Below are 19,917 nucleotides of genomic sequence, written 5' to 3' on the forward strand. Positions count from 1 at the left end.
CTCTTCAATCTTGTTTTGGTGTGTCTGTCTTTGCTTGGTTGCTGATTCTCTATTGGTAGAGAGAGTCTGTGTCTGATCTGGATTCTGTTGGGAGCCTATTTCCAGCTGCTATTCACTTAGGATTCTCAGCTCTCTGCTGTAGCAATTCCCGCCTTTGGAAGGGTTGAGCAGCCTAGACTGCTTGTGTTTGCTCCTGCGGGTGCTCTTGGGAAGATCAGATGCTCTGGATGCACTCTCCCAAATACTGGAGTCTGCTATGGGCTCCTGATGTGTTTTTGTTTGTTTTGGGCTGGTTGTGGGCTTGAACTCTAGGTTTGGGTGCTGTCCCTCAGCTCTTCAGCTCAGGGCTGGCACCCTACCATTTGAGCCACAGCCCCACTTCTGACCCTTTTTGCTTTGTTCAGGCGCCGGTCCCCTGGCCTGGTTCCGGCCCCAGCCTGGAGCGCGCTCGTTAGGCCTGTGCTAATGTGTATACCACCTTGGTTATGCAGCCTGGAGGACACAGTTCGAATTTCTTCTACTGTTGGTAGTCTTGACCCAGGGGCACTGTTCCTGGCTTGAGCATTTAAGCTCCCTTCCCGGGGCGCTCTTGCTCTGGCCTGGCCAGCAGAGTGTGCTCCACCGGCTGGTGGGGCTCTCGAACAGTTCCCAGTTTTAGTGGGTCCTGTGGTCCGGGTGTTGGGGTAGGGAGTCTAGGTCAGGGTCTGGGGATTCCCTCCAGCTCTGGTCTCCCTTGATGGATTCCCTGTCCCCTGATGGGTACTCACCCTGTAGGTCGTCAGTTGTTGTTGCAGTCCGTCAGTTGTTGTTGCAGTCCGAGTTCAGTTGGGGTGGTTGCGGGCTGGGTTGGGCGGCCCCCCGCCGGGTCGTTGCGATCGCGACAGGTCCCTTTGTGGCGCTGCTGGTGCCGGGCGGCTTTGGCGGGATGGAGCCTCTCCGCTCCGGTGGAGAGTGATGGGTGGGGTGGGATCCTCCTGGAGACTCCCGGCTGGTAGGTTTCTCTGTTCCTGGCGATCCGCTGTTCTGCAATCCGGTACCTGGTGATCTGCAAGCAGCCCCCTGTGTCTCTGTGGCTCCGGCAGCCCCCGCCGGGCCGGCTGGCCGGCGGCTTGGCGCACTGCCGCGCGGCCAGTAAAGGTTGGGGGAGGGGTCTTCGCTCTTCTCTGTTCTGAAATTCTTCTTTTCCTCTCTTTCTTTTTTTGTTATTTTCCACCTCTGGTTTTTCTCTGAGTGTTCGTCTTTTTGTTGTTGTCGGTCTCTTGGGGAGATTAAAGGTTGGAACTCGAACTCTCTTTTTGGTTGGAGAGAGCTGTGGCGTTTCCCTACTGCCCCGTCGCCATCTTGAGAACTTATGATTTTTGACTGCATCCTTAACCCCTGTTTTGCTTTCATTACTTTTTTTTTTTTCTGGTTGTGGTGCTTGAACTCAGGGCCTGGGTGCTGTCCTTGGGCTTCTTTGTGCTTGAGGCTAGCGCTCTACCACTTGAGCCACAGCTCCACTTCCAGTTTATAAGTGGTTAACTGGAGATAAGAGTCTCAGGTAGACTTTTCTGCTCAGACTGGAATTTAACCATGATTTTTAGATCTCAGCCTCCTGCGTACTAAGATTTTAGGTGTGAGCCACAGGTGCCTGGCTTGCTTTCATTATTTTTTAAGGAGGGTCAAACCTGGGCTGGCCTCAGACTCATATCCCCCAATCCACAACCTACCTAAGTAGCTGAAATCACGAGCATGCCTGGCATTGAGATGGGGGTCTACCCAGGATGGCTTGGAACTGTGATCCTCCCATCTCTTCTTCCTGAATAGTTTGGATTATAATCACGAACCACTGTGCCTGGCCTAGGAAAAACTCAGAGCCCAAGAAGAAAACAGAAAAACCTTCCCTGGACAAAATTCTTTGCCTTAGCAGCGGCTATATAAGAAAACAACATCTTCCATTCTGAGAGAAGGCACAATTTATTTAGTCAAATTATTTTACAACATAGTCTTCATTGACAGTTGTCAGCTTAACACTTAATATAGTTAAAAGTCAGCGATTACCTGCAAAATTATATATATTTTAAAGTCTAAAAATATATTGCATATATAGAGCAGGAAAATCCCTTGCCTCCACAAGGGAAAGTTTGGTTGTCCTTTCCAGAGTTGTGATTATTGCAATGCGGTTATTTACACACATTTCCAAAGCATTAAAGATTTAAATGGACTGCTCTTACCCCTGCATGGCTGTTAAATATCACCAGTGCTTCTTTTTCCTAGTAAGTCAATGACTTAGACACTCTGTTTTCTTTTCAGCAATAGTCACATTATGCATTTTTTTAAAAACCAGCTATAAAAACGTACAAAGAACCCAAATGTACAGATTGACAAAAAAAAAGATGTACAAATTACACTTAAAAAAATAACAAGGATTGATTTGATAGTAACATTGTATTTGTGACCGAGGTCAACTCGTTTATTTATTCTTTTTAATTTTTTAATTATTTATTTTCTTAATACTGTGAGATATAGGAAAATAACTCTGCATAATTTATACAGTAAGATGCCTTCTGATTGGTTGACCCTGGTCTGATGGTCTAACAAACGCACAGCGCTTGCGAATCTGTTTGAGTTTAGAAATCCCCGTGACTTTTCAAAGTTCTGGGACCCATTGTCATTAAAAAAAATAGTTATCTAAATCATTTGTCTTTCAGGAATGTCTGTGTTTGCATTAGAATTTCTTAGTTCAAAGCTTGACTATTTGTAGAGAGAACAATAAGCTGAGTGCATATGGACCACTAACAGGGATTTTCCGATGCCCATGGGTTCATAAATACACACACACGCACACACACACACAGACACACACACACACACACACACACACACACACACACACGTCATGTCTTTTAAATTCCAGTTGGGTGAAAACTTCACTGGCCTTACAACCAGTGTTCCAGTTGCCATCCACTGAACTTGGTCCTCTTAAAAGTAAGATTCTGAGCTTCCTGCCTCTATTTCCACTTAGTTTCGAACCAGAACATGACTGGTTAAATCCATGATTCATTATTGTATTGAATCCTACAATGATGAGACCCGTGTGTTGATAAGAAACTGCTTTGGCCATTAAAAAGTAGAAAGAAAATTTACAGCTTCTTTTTTTGTTTTGTTTTAGAACCATGATAGAATCATTCCAGTCATCTAAAATATTCCATTCATTAAAAAAAAAAATGATAGGAGGTTAAGAATCCAAACTGGTCTACTGGCCCATGGAAGGATCCATCTCTTTCTTTCGGTACAGGAAGCAAGAGTTAATGACATTTAAAGAAATTTTTTTTTAAAGAGCAAAGGTTTTATCCAACAAGAAAGAACATCCAGTTTTGTTTTCACCAGAGGTCACATAGGTCCTTTACGGTCCAAAGTATCCGGGAAGAGTGGAAGGCCACCATGGTTAAGCTTCTAGTAGTAGCTGCCTAAGTGTGAAGACACATGGGTGTTAGGATGACGGGGGACATTGGGATTAGGGTAGATCCCACCAGTTGGGGAGGTCCAATATGGTGATGCTGCTCCAAAGAAGCTGGAAGAAGTGACGGGCATGGAGGATGGATGGGGAGGGACGAAGTTCACCTTCTGCTGGTGGGTGTGGTAGGAAGGCATGTAGGAGATATCGGAAGGGTACTTGTACATGGATGACTCGGTCGGGTGTGGTTGCAGAGCCTGGGCAATGCCATGGAAGTCAAACTTGTAGGCATACCTTTTACCATGGACTTTGGTCATAATGTTTTTATCATAGTAATACCGGAGGGCTCTGCTCAGCTTGTCATAATTCATGTTGGGCTTGCTCTTCCGCTCCCCCCAGCGCCTGGCCACTTCGTCTGGGTCCGTCATTTTGAACTCCCCATTGGTCCCCTCCCAGGTGATGCAGCTGGCATTGGCACTGTCGGAGAGTAGCTCGAGGAGAAATTGCCACAACTGGATCTGCCCACTTCCTGCAGGCAAAGAGGAGAAAGCAGCAACTCAGCCCAGAGAAGTCAAAGCCTGTTCCCTGCATATGTGCTTTCCTGGCCTTCCTAAGAACCCCCTTTGTGTCATTTACCTTCAGATGACTTCTTCTTGCCGTTCACTTTACAAAAACAGAACCATCATAATGATATGCGTTCCTGGGCTACAGGTTGACATTTCAGTACATGTAGTCAATGTATGCTGATGGAATCAGGCTGTTTAGCGTGTCTAACAACCTCAAATGGTCATGTTAGACTGAATATTCAAAATCCTCCCCTCTAATTTAGTTGATTTCCAGAAGCATCCTCAGCTGCAGACACAGCAAACTAATAACAAGTCTCAACCTCTAGTTTGCACTCTATAAGATAGGTATTGACTTATCTGGCAAAATGAAGAACTCATTTACTCCCCAGTCAGATGTCTAGATATGAGATGGAGGTCTTTGTAACCTCACAAAGCTAGGGAACATTCTGGAAAGAAGAGCTTGCAGGGGAAGGTGAACTCACCAGGATTGGCCAGACGGCTGCTCGTGGGACCCAGGATCTGATATGGATCTAAAGAAATCAAAAAGGAAATATGTTTTAATATTATTTAAAAAACATAGCAGTGTCAACAACAACTTAAGACTTTACACTTCTATTTCAATATCATAGGAAAGTCTAATTTCAGTAAACATTACTGCTCTTATGTGTAGATCTCAAAGGTATTGGGTATGGTCAGGGGCAAAATTTATAGAAAAGTAACAGTATCATTTTGTTCTTGTTTGGTTTCCTTCCTTCCTTCCTTCCTCCCTTCTTTCCTTCCTTCTTTCCTACCTTTCTTCCTTCCTTTGTTGTTGGTAGTACTGGGGTTTGAACTTAGGGGTTTGTACTTTCTAAGTAGGCGCTCTACCACTTGAGCCACTCCACCAGCTACTTTTCGTGTTCATAGTTTCTGAGATAGGGTCTTGCTTTATTCTCTAGGGTGATGTGGATCATTGATCCTCCTATTTGTGCTGTCCTTTGTCTCTGGGCTGACAGGTACATACCACTGCACCCAAACCATTGACTGAGACAGAATCTCATGAACTTTTTAATTCCTCAGCTGGCCTTGAACCAATGGTCCACAGATCCTACACACATCTCCCTGTAGACTTTGGATCATCTCTAGATTACTTCTCAAACCTAAGAGATGGAAGTGATGGGAAAATAAATTAACACCATATAATGTGTGGAATGATGAGAAAAGACCTGGCCATGTACAACACACATATAACATTTTTCTGAATATTTTTGTTCTGTTGTGAGTTGAATCCTTGGGTCAGAACCCGCAGTTATGGAGGACCAACTAGATGTCTAAATCTTCCACCAAATGATTATGTGGAATCCACAGCAAAGGAGACATCATCTATCTGGATCATATACCTGGCTGGGGCCGCTGTTCAGTGTTCTTGCTCATCGTCTGTGCTCCTCCAAGGGGAGGACCTGTGCCAAGAGAAGGAAGTGAGGTAAATGGCTGTTCGCCGGGGCAGAGGAATATCAAGTGCCCTCCAGAAGGAGGCATCATGTACTGAACTGGCATTCATGCTATTTATTTTATTTTGGTACTACTGGGGATTGACCTCAGGGCTTCAGGATAGCTTGGGAGTGCTCTGCCTCTCTAGCCACATCTCCAGCCCTTTCTTTACATTGGTAATTTTCAAGGTAGGGCTTTACTTTATGCTCTGACCAGCCTTTGATCCTTCTACTTGGTGCTTCCCTGTGTTGCTAGGGATGACAGTTGTGTGTCCAGCCATTAGTGGAGATAGAGTCTCACAAACTTCTTTTGGCTTGGACTGGTCTGGAACTCCTACCCTCTGATCTCTGCCTCTGAAATAGCTCAGATTACAGGCTTGAGCCACTGTGCTTAGCTTTATTTATTTTCTTATTTATTTATTTATTTAGGGTCCGGTCGTGGGGCCTGAACTCTGGGTCTGGGCGCTGTCCCTCAGCTCTTCAGCTCAAGGCAAGCGCTCTACCACTGAGCCACCTTCCCAGCCCCTAAATGATTTTTTTTTTAAAAAGGTAATAATCTAGTATGTCTCTAGTACTGGGGTTTTGAAGTTTATTTGGGCAATCTTTAATGAGATGGCAGCATTTGTGCAAAGATCACCTGCTTCCTGTGATCCCATGTTTTGTGGGTTCTCCCCCCAGAATATCTCTTTCTCCTCTTCCTCCCTCCCTCCCTCCACCCGTGGCTTTCTCTCTCTCTCTCTCTCTCTCTCTCTCTCACACACACACACACACACACACACACCCTCTCTGTGCTCACCATAGCTTCTTCATTTGAAGCTGTGTTGTTACTTCTTGCAGGGTCTGTGGCTTTATCTGACTGGCATTCCCAGATGCCTTTATCTTCCCACTGACCTCTCATTCATGTCCCTGTCCAGACACCTGAATCTGCCCCGTTGCCTAAAGAATCAAAATCTAGCTTCTTAGCATCATTCGCTACCAATCCCACTTTTACTTCTCTAGGCTTCTTTTCCACATATGTTCTAAATTCCAGGAACCAAGGGTCCTCCCTGATGATCTGCCATGCTAGCCCACAGCTTGACTGGGGTGCCTGTCTTCCCCTCTCTCTCAGTCAAAAAATGTTTCTCCATCTAGATCTAACTTAAGTGGTAGCAGATCTACACACTTCCTTGGTATTTCCCAGGTGAATACAGTCATGGATGTACAACCATTTCCTTCTCCTCCCTAAAGAACCACCTATGCCTGACTCATCATTGTGAATCCATACAGTGAAGGGCTGTGTGCAGAGTCTAAAATGAACACACAGAAGAGAAATGGATCTTGATTACTGACTGGCCACTGTTTATAATTCGAGTCTCTTAAAAGAATTTCCTTCACCTGCCTTTATCCACTTGCTCTTTTACTTTCTAGAGAAAGCAAGATAGATACATTTGGCTCCAGGAATTCATGAACCATCATCTTTCCTTATTCTCATAATGGAAGATATTGGATAAACTTTAACTACCATCATGGTAGTCCCCTACACTTTCTCTGTCAGGCTATCTTCTATGTCAGTTTCTCGTCTAGTATAGACAGGCGTGTGACCTGACTAAGCATCATCAATTGGAGGAACAAAGTCACAGAGGTCAATAACCTCTCATCAACCTTAACAGAAATTCAAATCCAGTCACCTTTCATTCATATGGAAATGTGTCCCAAGAAACCTTCAAAATTAAAAATCCTAAAACCAAGTATAGCAAAGCAAATTTCAAAGGTCTAATCCCACACCATCTTTCAAAGAAACAGGTCTTAAATTGAAAACAGCTATGGTGCTGAAGATTAAACCTGGAAACCTGTATATAGGAACCACACAACTCTACCTTTCTAGCCCCTGAAAATGAATTCTGATTATGTGCTCAGAAAAGCATAGAAACAAATGTTTATTTTTTATTCTTTATCTCATGACCCTGTTTTTTACCCTGTCCTCAGAAAAAATGTTGTCTTCCCAAGGAATGGTATGACATTTACTTACTTTTGTTGAGGCCAGAATTCATGTTATTACCCCATCCTCCTCTCCTGACTGAGTCATAAGAAGGATCTAATGAAAAACAACAAATAGGAGCAATTAGCTTTGACTGCTTTGTAGGAAGGTTACATGAAGATTATCTTAGTGATCAGAAGAGATTAACATTAATTCAGCAATGAATTTTTTAAGTATCTCTAAATTCCTGAAGTGAACTCCCATGGGGTTGGGGGTGGGGTGGTAGAAAAAAAAATTAACACTGATTTTGAGAAGATTTCAGTCTTGCCTGAAGCACTGGGAAGATCTTGTATTTAAGATGGAAGATGGATTTAAATCCTATCTTGTGATTTGTTGTGAGATCTTAGATAAATTAGAAGACTTATCTGAGCCCAAAGGTCAAGGATATGCAAGTAAGGACTGACCTGCATTACATTATCTACCTTATGGGTTATACTGAGATCAAGGAATAGGATGTACGTAAATTACTTTATAGAACTTGTCAAAAACATTAGCTGCCTAACAATGTCCTGGAGTGGCTCTGGAGAGATGGGGGATATACAGATGAAAGGTCTCATGGGAAATCAGTGTCAAAGCCCATGGGCTTGATGTTCCTTGGAGGCCAACTCCAGCCTCCTGTCACAGTGCACTGAAATGTTGCTATGAGTTGTGAGCACATTCCAGACTGCCTTAGAACTCTCAGACTTTTCTATTGGGGGCTGAGCCTGATGGCCTCGGAGAAAGGGAGAAAGCCAGAGGTGTGGCTGGAAAAGAAGCTGGATCAAGAAATGGTCCAGATATGGCTAGAGAGAAGCTTGCATCTAGGAGGGCTTAGAGACTAGATTTTCTTGGAGAATACGCTATGGAATCTGAACTTCACTGATCCATAGCCTTTCTTGAAAAAGCCCATCCATCTGCCTCCACAACCATGCTCAGAAATTGCTTAACAACTGGCTGGAAATGTCTTCATTTCCTCTCTCGTGGTGCAAGCCCTGTAGAGACATAGAGAAGGAATAGCAGAAAGGCTTAAGGATACAGAATTATGACTTTCAAAGTCTTTCCATGAACAACAAAGAAACCATAAATACCATCTGAACAAATGGGGCACAAACCTCATCAAACAACAGCCTGACATGGTGAAACACAAACCATTCCCTTCCACCCTTTTGGAGTCTCTCAAACAAATTAGAATAAGACCTGGGAAGATGGATGGACAGATGGATTCAGACTGTCTGAACTTTCACTGTTACTGGCTAAGAAGAACCAAAAGAGAGGAATGATTTTCTTGTTGAAAAAAAAAAATCCACGTGCAGATGCAAATTCCTCCTGTCTCTGGAAAAGCCAGTTCAGTTTTTAAATTACAGTCTTTAACAGTTGGCATGAAAAGCAAAACAGAAAGCTAGGGGAATGGGGATAGGGAGAAAGGCTGGGAAAGAGACAAAGATACAAACTCAACTGCTTCACGTTGTCTCTTTATTTTTATTTAACTTTCTTCCACCGTCATTCACATTGCCTCTCCAAAACAGATTCTTTTTAATTTTTAATTTGTCTTGAAGTGGATTACAAAGGGATTCAACTCTGCATATCAGTTGGTAAGTACACTATATCTTGACCAATGTCACCCCTCCCACCTTTCTCCCTTCTACCTCCCAACCCTATCCAGATCCTTCTTGCTTAAAATCAACTAAGCCAATGGAGCCAATTTCTTAGTCATTTGGAGAGAGGCATTTTGGTGAAAGATTCTGTAGAAATCAGCACTGGGAGTGTGCCAGAAGCAAAGTGGGGGAGGTGAGAGTCCTCAAGGGTGTTTCTTTGGTCAGGAGAAGGCTACCACCCTGACCTCTCACCGTTTATTAAGGACTTCTGCGCATGCTCGATGCTTGGCCATAGAATAGAGGTGAAACAGCATAAACTAAGTTTCCTGTCCTTGGATTTAGATATGAAGACGATCTCTAAGAGTCTTAGGAAGTGCCGTCATGTGCCAAGCATGGTGGAGATGGCAGTAGCTACTGGAGATGAAGGAGGGAGACGTGGGGGTACACTGGTAGGGGAGAGGCTCTCTGGATCTGGAAGACTTGAGGGAGAGCTCACTGGAAAGAAGAGAGTAGGCAATGCAGGTTGGGAAAAAGCAGAAATGAGTAGTGTGATACAAGTACATGCCTAACTAAATAGAGAGATATGGAGGGAGAGAAGGAGCGAGGACCAAAGGAGAGGGCCTGAGAATTGACAGGAGTTGACTGGAGTTAAGCAAACTTGCTGATCTTGGTGAGTGCAACAGTGGAGGTGGATGGAGGTTTGGGGTATGCAGTAGGGTCAGGTACACAGCAAGGTGAGACCTATTTACTCCAGGTGGTATTCTGAATACATGGGGTGCCTGGTAGGGGTAAGGAGGTAAAGGAGGCCTTTCCATTGGGACAGAACAGAAAGCAGAATTGAAAGTGACAATCTAAAGGAAAGTCACTAGGTATGTCCTCTGAAGGCCATCTTGATTCTTGGTTTCTAATAAGCTGCATGGATGCAATCTGTCTCGAATACTTCCAAATCACTTTTTCTACTTAGTCAGGAGTCTACTGAAAGCCATGTGATAGCCACTCAGAAGAGTCATGGTTTTTGAAGCCCAGATAATGGCCCTGGCTAGAGTTGCTATTGCACTCATGGCCTTAGGCTCGCTAGACAGCCTCTCTACCACTTGTGTGCCCGAGCCTTCGACTTTTAATTTTGTTGCCTAGATAAAGTCTCATGCTTTATTTTGTCCAGGTTACTCTCAAAATCTAGGTCCTCCTGCCTCTGCCTCCCAGAGATGATAGGAGTATGCCACCTTGCCCTGCCTGCCTTTGACTTATTATTTCTCCCTGATCTGTTACTCTAGCTCCAGGGACAGAACAGATACACAGAAGTTCTAGAACACAGAATGAAGTCCCTCTCTCTTACGGAAGGTGGGTGATCGTTGGCTTTTTATGTAGCTCTAAGTGGAAAACTCCATGGTATTTTAACACAGAGGAGTTTTCCTGTGATTTTGTTGGCCGGAGGAGGAAGGCGGAGTTTCACAAGTGGGTACTCTCACCGGCCCAACCACCCATCCAGGTGACAAAGGAGGTGACAGAAATAGAGAGCACCCCTGCAGTCAGTCTGTGCCACGATCCCCCAGTGGAAGTTAATAGATCAATAAACAGCTAATGACCTGGTGGTCACCTGCGACTGCAGCCAAGTGGCACAATACTGAAGAAACAGAGCAACAAGGACCTCCTGCCTGTCATCCATTGGCTTTTGCATCCCTCACTGTTTTCAAGGCAAATCCCACCATTGAGACCAACTCTAGGAAGAACAGCCCATTTTCTACAGAGTTTAACACATGTTAGGATTCATAGGGCCTCATTCTCAGTTTGGGACTAAAATGAGAATCAGTCATTTTGGAGCAATTCCCAAAAAGCTGGGCTGTCTTGCAGCTGAAGTGTGAAGTCCAAGGAAGCAGTCAGCACAGGCCTGGCCAAGCGCTGGCCTCAATCAAGGCATGCAATCAGTATTAGGCACCATTATCACGCTGCGGACACTTGCTGCCAACCTGCCAAACACACAGCACTCCTCCTCTTCACTCTGTTGTCTTTACCCTGCTCTGCTTCTAGTCTTGCACTCACTGCCTCATTTAATCAGCAACTAACTCATGGTTGTTGTTGGTGGTTTCCACTAGTATGTGTGTGCCTGTGCTCAGGGGTGTGAGTTTGAGCTCAAGGGTTTGCACTCACTCTCATTTGGCTTGCTTACTTCATAGCTGGTATTCTACCATTTGAAGCCACATCCCCCAAGTCTGGATTTTTTTTTTTGCTAGTTAATTGGAGACAGAATCTTGTGGATTTTTCTCTCTAGGGTTGTCTATGAACTCAGTCCTCTGATCTCAGCCTCCTGAGTAGCTAGGTTTATAGGTGTGAGCCACTGGAACCTCTGGCCTAATTCAGGTTTGTTGTTTGTGGTTGACACCTGCCACCTGAGTGTCAGGCCCATGAGGTCAGGAAGCTTCGCTGCTGGCTATAGACACTGTGCCCAGCACAGTTGTTGAATCTATTAAGTGAGTGAGTGAATGAATGAATGAATGAATGAACTGAGCTGATATTTTTACCTTCCTGTTAATTATACACAATTCTCTTATGCTTCACTAGGTGAAAAGAATCCCAGGCTCCTAGCCTGACTTCTCCCTATAGAAGTATTTCCTCAGGTGATTTGCCTTTGTGGTACTAGGGAGACAGGCCACAATCACCCCTGAGACCCCGCTAACCATAGGGAAAGCAATCCACCTATTTTGAGGCAGAGGTTAAGAGTGTGTCCCTACAGAGGAGTTAAGGGTTAGAGTAGCCTGTGTTTTATTTGATATACAGTCCCATCCCACACAATGATGTTCAGGTGACAGCAGATGGTAGCTAGATATGAAGCATGTCACAGCTGTCTCTGTTTATTCACAATCTATGATGTTCACACAAGGACAGAATCCTCCCGCCCCAACGAAGTATTTATCAGGATCAATCTCATGGTTAAACATTCCATCTCTGCAACTGGATTCATGTTTTTGTTCTACTAAATGTCACAGGAGTGACAATTTAATTGGGTGCTCAGCTCTGGTACCAGAAACACAAACAGAATTATAAGTACAACTAACATGGCAAAACCAAGGATCTAGATCAGCAGCTTGCATTTCTTAGCAAACAGATCCTCTGCAGCCTGGTACCTGCCACTTGTGCAACTCCTTCAAGGGGCTGCTGATCTGTGGGGTTCTCCAATGTGGCAGGCCCCCACTAAGTAGCTGGGTGTGCACGGAGATGGCTCCTGATGCAATGGGTGAAGTCTGCGTTCCAGAGCTGATTTCTGAGAAGGCAAGCTGGAGGAAACAGCCAGACACAGTCTGCAAAATATGCCCATTCTGGCCAGCCCAAGAGTTGACAATCTCATAGCTTCCCTATGGTGGCAGACAGATCAGCTTTATCAGCAGAAATCATGCCTTGATTCTGACAAACTTGCTTTCCATGCTAAAGAAGGCTGACACCCCTGGCTCTACAGAGTACCAAGATGACAAATCCTATTGTAGTTGCTTTGCAGAGGAGCCATTAAAAGACTTTGCTTGGGGTTTCTGGTTTCAGGCAGTCCTGAGGTCAGTTTTTGCCAAAGCAAAGAGACCTGAGCCGCGTGCTGGAGAAGCGAGACTTTGCCAGCCATTGTGGATAGTTCAGCCTCCCCCGTGTACACCGGTCTGAACAGTTTCTCTATTATGCCATGCTCAGTGTGGCTGAATTTGACACTCAGTGACCTTTTAGATTCCAGGAGGGCCTCCTGGGGTAGAGAAATATGAGCTTGGAGATTTTTTTTTCCCCTTGCAGGTCCCTACTGGAAGGAGAAAGCTTTTGCTGACCGTGATCCTGGCACATACATACTAGTGGTAACTCCTTTTCGGTGTGAACCTTTTAAAAGTGATGCTAGAAATGTGGCCAAATGTCTGCAGAAAGACATTTTCCTACCTCCACGCCCACAGTTAGTTTGAAGGCCAGCCACCGAGTGGCTCTCTGCCTTGTCAGAATGTCATCTCTCCACCCATGAGGCCAGGCAAAGTCACAGTGATTCACAAAGCCTTTCTTTTTAACCCATGTGACCAAAGGTCTTGCTCTCTCTCCATTACTCATGGATAAAGATGCATTATCGCTACAGCCTCCCACTGAATTTCTGCTTTCTGTGGTTCAGGCTGGCAGTCGCCAACCCTGTTTAAGCTTGGAAAGTCCAGCGCTGAATGTAGACCTTACGGTAGACAAGAGGGTAAGGCCATTTGTATTTAGAGCAGGGCATGGATTTTGCCTAGTATCCTGAGATAATGAGAGTGTGCAAATGCCCAGTGCCTCGGGATCCAAGGCCTTCAATCTCCAAGAAAAGATCTGAGCCTACCAGGAGAGATTCACTACCCAGGCTGATCGTGAAAAGGAATCAGCATTCAGATAAGCAATGTTCTTTGTCATTAGGCAACCAGTGACTCTCCAAAGCCGCTTCTCTCTCTGACAGCCTGCACTTCTAATAAGCTGTCTCTGAAGAGGAGAAAGATTTACTGGATACCAACTCATTCAGAGGGCTCAGCTATATGCTGTCTGTCACCCATGCTGTGCCTGCACTGTGTCCTGTACTTAGGGCTTGAACTTAGGGCCTGGGTACTAGTTTGTTTTTTTTGTTTTGTTTTTTAGCTCTTTTGCTCAAGTTTAGTTCTCTACCACTTGAGCTAAACATCTACTGACTTTTAGGTATTTAATTGGAGATGAGAGTCCCATGGACTAACCTGTGATCCTCTGATCTCAGCCTCCTGAGTAGCTAGGATTACAAGCATAAACTACAGGGCTAAAGGTCCTCTTCTTCTTCCTCCTCCTCTTCTTCCTCTTCCTCTTCTTCTTCTTCTCCTTCTCCTCTTCCTCTTCCTTCTCCTCCTCCTCCTCCTCCTCCTCCTTCTTCTTCTTCTGTTGGTGGGGCTTGAACACTAGGCCTGGGCACTGTCCCTCAGCTCTTCAGCTCAAGGCTAGCGCTAGCTCTACCATTAGAGCCACAGTGCCACTTCTGGCTTTTTCTGCTTATGTAGCACTGAAGAATTGAACCCAGGGCCTCATACATGTGAGGCAAGCACTTTACCACTGAGCCACCTTCCCAGCCCTGGGCCAGCTTCTTCTATACTGTGGTTTCTACCATGCTTCTGTCCTTACCTCCACTGGCTGCTGTGCCACTCTTTGTGTTCTTTTGCCCAGTTCCTGATCTGCCCTTCTACTACCAGCCTAGTGCAAAGGCACCTGGCCCAGAAGCAAGGGAAGGATGGGCAGCTCTCCTGAATCCATCCTGGAGCTGTTCCTTCTTGCTGGTAGCTTTGACATGGCCCTGGAATCACTTAGCTTGTATTCCAACTTCAGCTCTCCTGCTATTTAGCTGAATGATGTTGGTCTTTGAACCCCAACATTTGCTTCTCCAAAAAGCATGTATCACAAATACTTCATTCAATGCCAGGAGGATCATATTAGCATGTGATACATGGCCATGTAAGAATGCACACGTCATGGGCGCTGGTGGCTCTCACCTATAATCCTAGCTACTCAGGAGGCTTAGATCTGAGGATCAGGGTTCAAAGACAGAACAGTCCATGAGATTCTTATCTCCAATTACTCACAGAAAAAAAGCCGGAAGTGGAGCTATGGCTCAAGTGACAGAGTGTTAGCCATGAGCAAAAGAAGCTCATAGGACCCAAGCCCTGAGTTTAAAACCCAGGACCAGCACACACTCTAAAGTAATTAATTAATTAATTAAAATTGGACACACTAATCTATGGTCTGTAACATTTTGCTGCCAGCTCTGTAATATCTGTGCTGGTGACAACATTACAATTTATAATGCTCATCTGGGAAGGCCTTGGAAAGGGAGAGAGGCAAGAGTAGCCCAAAGGCCTTACAGGGGAAAGGCCAGATCCATTCTGTGTCCTGGGTTAGTGATGATCTCATGTGAAGAAAGCATGTGTCTTATCCAAAGAAAGCCATGAATTATTCTGCACCCTGGGGTGAGGAATGTGGCTGAGAAGATGGATAGGATGAGGGCAACCTGTTGGTACCCAAGGCCCCAAACTGTCCCACATTCTTCTTCCATGTGTCCTTGCCCCCGCTGTTGCTGAGGCTCTGTTCATCTTAATCCATTCTTTTAGAAGTCACCCATGATTCCCTCTGGTAGCATCTTGTGTCTCAAAGAGTACTGGATTGTAGCTTCCCCTGCTACTCCCCTGATATTCCAGAAGAGAAGGAAACTACCCAAGGAAAGCCTCTGCCCAAGCTTGGAACTTACATAAGAAAGAAAGAAGGAAAAAAACTATCCTGGATCACATTTCCTCTGCTCAGAGATCCTTTGACCTTGAATCTAAACAACCAGGTTTCAGAACCAGCCCTGCCATGTGGAACATAAAGAAGGTAGTGTTTAAGACATTCTGTGTGCAGTGGGGGAAAATAGATGTATGAGCAACATGCTTGAAAGAAATGGATGGTTTCTAAATATGAATAGTTTGGCAAGGTAATTGGCACATGTGCTAGGCATAACCTTGCTGCCATCAAGCAAGACGCACCACAGAGGCTGAGTCTTTTCTTGAACTTGTCCTTTGGTACTCTGTGTCCAATTGGCACAAGTATCTAAATGACCTATTTATTTTGATAAGGCCTCAAAATGGGATTATTTTTTGCAGTGGTGGGGGGGGGCAGTCTTATGGTGGAAAAAGCAATTCATGCTGACTAGATGAACTGGGTATTTGCCAAACTTCCCTCCACACTAGGTCACATATGCACAATTACAGACTTCTTCTGTCAGATGGGCCTTGGGTTTAAGAGGATACCAGGTTGGAAAAAGAAAATGTAACGACTCTACCCGGCTTGAGGATCCATGAGAGACAATCTGTGGCTCAGCTCCCTCTGCTCTGTGCAGAGCTTGCTCTGCCCCTCCAGGGTTGAAATGCTCACAGAGGTTAGCCTATATTTCCTTGGCCACACAGGAGCCATCTTGTCTCTGTCTTCTGCATTCTTTCCTTTCAGAGTTCTATACATCAGAGCTCATTGAATAGTTGTCTTATATTTACTACCCTGGTCTTACTCAGCTTTCTAGCAGGATTCTTTGTACATGTAGATTGCCCTGTATTGATCTTAGTCTTTCAGGTAGGTCAATTCCTTTTAATTAGTTATTTAAACAAATTGAAACATTTTATGTTGGAGAATAGCTAAACAGTAATAGGTGTGTGGGTTTGGGTATGGGTGTGTGTGTACCTGCATGCACTTGTGCGTGTGCCAATACTGGGGCTTAAACTTAGGCCCTGTGCTGTCACTTGGCTTTTTCACTCAAGACTGGTGCCCTACCACTTAAGCCACCTTTCCATTTCTGGCTTTTTTTTGCTGATTTATTAACAATAGGAGTCTCATGGACTTTTCTGCTCTGGCTGGCTTCAAATTGAGATCTTCAGCTCTCAGCCTCCTGAGTAGCAAGGATTACAGGTGTGAGTCAGCAGCCAGTAACTACATGACATTTGTATAAGAAGAGTAAAGATGAGATAACCCCAGATGAAACAGTCACCATTTTTTTCATAATTAGAATGAGGATGATTTCCTGGTGATGGTCTTAGGCTTACAGACTCAAGTTACTATTCAATCAGGAAACTTAAAATCCCAGCACTCTCTAGGATTTGCCTTTTGACCCATGACTGAGGTAGCTTGCAGGAAAAGTCTTGTCTCTGGGGTTGTTGGGGGAGGGGTACACAGTCATCCTGTAGCAACTTGTCTTTGTGGCCTGGTAGGTCACGTGCAGGCCATGTATACATCATGCCCCATATCCTGAATCTGCCTGACAGAAGCATACGAGTGAAGAAAAAAACAATCATCAATGTTTGGTAGGTGAAGTGTGGTCTTTGTTAGCATATCCTAGGATGGGAGGTTCTGTTTTCAGACAGTAAAGGACCTCAGACACGATCTAAACCAGACATGCAAATTAGCATAGGCTGAGGCCCAAGGCCTGAGAGACAGAACATGTGGCCTTGTAGGAATTTTAATAGAAATTGAAAATATGACTCAGAGCATCAAACTGCCTTTTTCTGAATTTCTCTAGGATATTGGGCAGAACAGATAATTATTTTGCAAGCAGGCCAAAGACTTTTAGGCTCAAAGATTTTTTTTTCAAATTTCTATCAAAAGCATTTTTCATTAAAAAAAAAAAAAGAATGTCAGGCTCTAAGCAAGCACAGGACTGTTTATAGTGCTATTAAGGGCTCCTAGAGATCTTTATGGGAAACAGTTCTATCATTTCTACAGACAGAGCAATGGCTTCTTGCAAAGTAAAAGAACTGTGGGTTAGAGGTCACAAATCTGTCAATCTCCTGTCTTCATGAGTAAGTTCTACTGCTGTGTGATCTTAGGCAAAAGACTTTAAGAGTCTCTGAATCTCAGTTAGCCTAGCTGTCTGTGAAAGATAGATTCTCACCCTCTCCTCCCCCCACGAATTGACCAATTGTAAGTTGAAGAGTTTATAAAACAAACAGTATGTATAATCCTCATAGGGATTTTTGGAGAATAAGAAGATGGTGCATGGGAAAACCCTTTATATACTCTTGCGGCATCTCTCACAGAATTTTAGTTACTATTTTTTTTTCAGAGTTTTATTTACAGGAGAAGTTAATGTTTCTTGGGCTAACCAAAGCTAATTTCTTCTGGTTCTTTCTTTAATGGAGCAGGACTGAGTAAATATTTATTTCAATTGACAAAAGACTAGATTTTCCTTCCCAGTGAATCCATCAACTGTCAATGATACTTACTGAAAAGTCACAGCATGAGGCAGGGAAAAGGGTACAGGAGAAAACTCACAATCAAAGACTTCAAGGTAATCAGCAATTAGGTCCGTAAATAGCTTATGGATGTGGGCTGGGGCAGTGGGAGAGTGCAGAGACGAGATTGTAGTGTGTAGGAGAGAGGAAAAAACATACTTCCAGGCAGGTGGGATTGCTCTGGGTTTTGAAGGATAAGCCAGATTCTGACAGGTAAAGTGACAGTTGCACTCAGAACCATCCCCTCCTCTTTATACCTGACAAGAATTCAAATGTCATCAGAGAGCCGCATGAAGCATCTTGATTGCTATGTGTGTGTGTGTTGGGGTGGCGGAGTGACTGGCTAGGAATACAAAGGGCCCACTGTACTTTCCAACCACCACTGCCCTCAACAACCTCAGTGCTATGGGATTTCTAAACCAGGGTATTAGGCCTAGCAAATACACTTGGTATATTCTACGTAGATGTGGCCTGGCTATTAATGGGTCATCGGCAACCCCTGAGAGCCCATACTTTCCAAAGCATTTTGGGAACCTGCTCTTAAAACAGTTTAGTTTCCATTATGAACCAAGACCCCAGGAACTAGTGGTGACGCTATCTCCTTGGTTTTGTCATCTGAGTGGGATGGAGGCCCAAGTCAAAGTGAAACTTCTAGAGATGGCACCAGGCTGATAACCCAGAGTCTAGAGATGAATTAGAACCATAGACCAAGAGGCTCATTTAGTATGGGGGGGCCTGACACTGAGCAATTAGCATAAGCACTGAAGCTGAGGGGCCTCTGTCTGGGAATAGAAGAGAAGTCCTGGGGTTGAGTCTATTTAGAAAGCTGCTCAGTTGGCCAAATTACCCAGAATACCTTTCCTATAGTCTCACACCTTTCTCTCTTTCCCCTTGTGGGCTGACACAGCATCACTTTCCTTGCTTAAAAGGCAAGGCAAGACCAGAGTGCTTGCATTCCTTGTCACCAACATTGCAGAGCAAATGGGGACCTGGGGAGTCTTTGTTTCACCAGGAAAACATCTAAGAGCAGTTTTGACATGTGTAAAGATGAAAGGCAGCCTGGTGCTGCAGGTGGGTCACAGCCATAGGCTACTCAGGAGGCTGAGATCTAAGGATCAGGACTAAGCCAGCCCAGGCAGGAAAACCCATGAAACCCTTATCTCCATTTAACCACTAGGCAGCCAGAAGTGGCACTTCGGCTCAAGTGGCAGAGCCCTGACCTTGAGCAAAAGAGGCCAGGGACAGCACCCAGGCCCTGAGTTGAAGCCGAAAGGAAGGAAGGAAGGAAGGAAGGAAGGAAGGAAGGAAGGAAGGAAGGAAGGAAGGAAGGAAGGAAGGAAGGAAGGAAGGCAGGCAGGCAGGCAAAAGTCATGTCCTCCAAAGAGCAAGAAAGCCTAACTTCTGAGCTGCCAGGAGAAGTTCCATCCTGGAATCTTTTGCTACAAAGGTGAGAAGAAGCAAGCCCTGTTAAGGGCAGAGAGGGTGCTGGTAGGGGGGAAATGTGGCTTTTTTCAGTACATGATGGACTAGGCAGTGTTCAGAGCGACATCATCTCCAAGCAATGGAAAGCACTTATCTAAGGGCACAAAGCAGCTCCAACTTCCTCCTGCCCTTCACCTTTTCCCAGTCACTGATTTATGATGGGAGCACGGTTAAGCAAGGTGGCTGGAACATCCTGACAAGAGTCATTAAGATGCGACTCAGGTATTGCTTATCTGTAATCTGAGGGGATCTTTACTACTTGATTTACTGACTACTATCCACCCCTCCCCTCATTTTCAAACTCCATTGGTTGTAATACTCTTGACAGAGTGTTACTTAACATAGCACTTCCTTTCTAAGTCCTTTTTGTCTTTCCTCTTTGTCCTTCCTCTTAAATATAACATTAAACACAAGGCATAGGTGATATGTATAATTATGAAGCATAACACTAAAAAAAAACTTCTGCAAAACAACCTAACATGCTTCTTAAAATACAGAGAAAACTGAGCATGCTGAATGAGGCTCTTGGCTGTTTAGACCACAGCAACAATTCATTAACCTAGTAGATACAACCTTGCATTTATTTTTATTATCTATTTATTTATTTTTAATTTTTGTTGCTAGTCCTG

The 19,917-nt window shown here is 44.5% G+C and overlaps 1 protein-coding gene across 1 annotated transcript in view; it reads right to left on the bottom strand.

The window, feature by feature from the left end:
- Positions 1-1,937: 1,937 nt before the first annotated feature.
- The window catches only part of Fli1 (Fli-1 proto-oncogene, ETS transcription factor), a 122,788-nt gene continuing 104,808 nt past the window's right edge, over positions 1,938-19,917 (bottom strand). Inside the window, exons 6-9 of the mRNA XM_042674848.1 lie at positions 7,480-7,545; positions 5,382-5,441; positions 4,485-4,532; positions 1,938-3,965 (exon numbers count right to left, since the gene is read on the bottom strand). Coding sequence (XP_042530782.1) covers positions 3,436-3,965; positions 4,485-4,532; positions 5,382-5,441; positions 7,480-7,545 — 704 coding nt within the window. The 3' untranslated portion in view covers positions 1,938-3,435. The remainder of the gene's footprint in view (positions 3,966-4,484; positions 4,533-5,381; positions 5,442-7,479; positions 7,546-19,917) is intronic.

The sequence above is a fragment of the Dipodomys spectabilis genome, unplaced genomic scaffold, assembly GCF_019054845.1.
Source record: "Dipodomys spectabilis isolate Male_0828 unplaced genomic scaffold, ASM1905484v1 ptg000023l, whole genome shotgun sequence".
Taxonomy (NCBI): Eukaryota; Metazoa; Chordata; class Mammalia; order Rodentia; family Heteromyidae; genus Dipodomys; species Dipodomys spectabilis.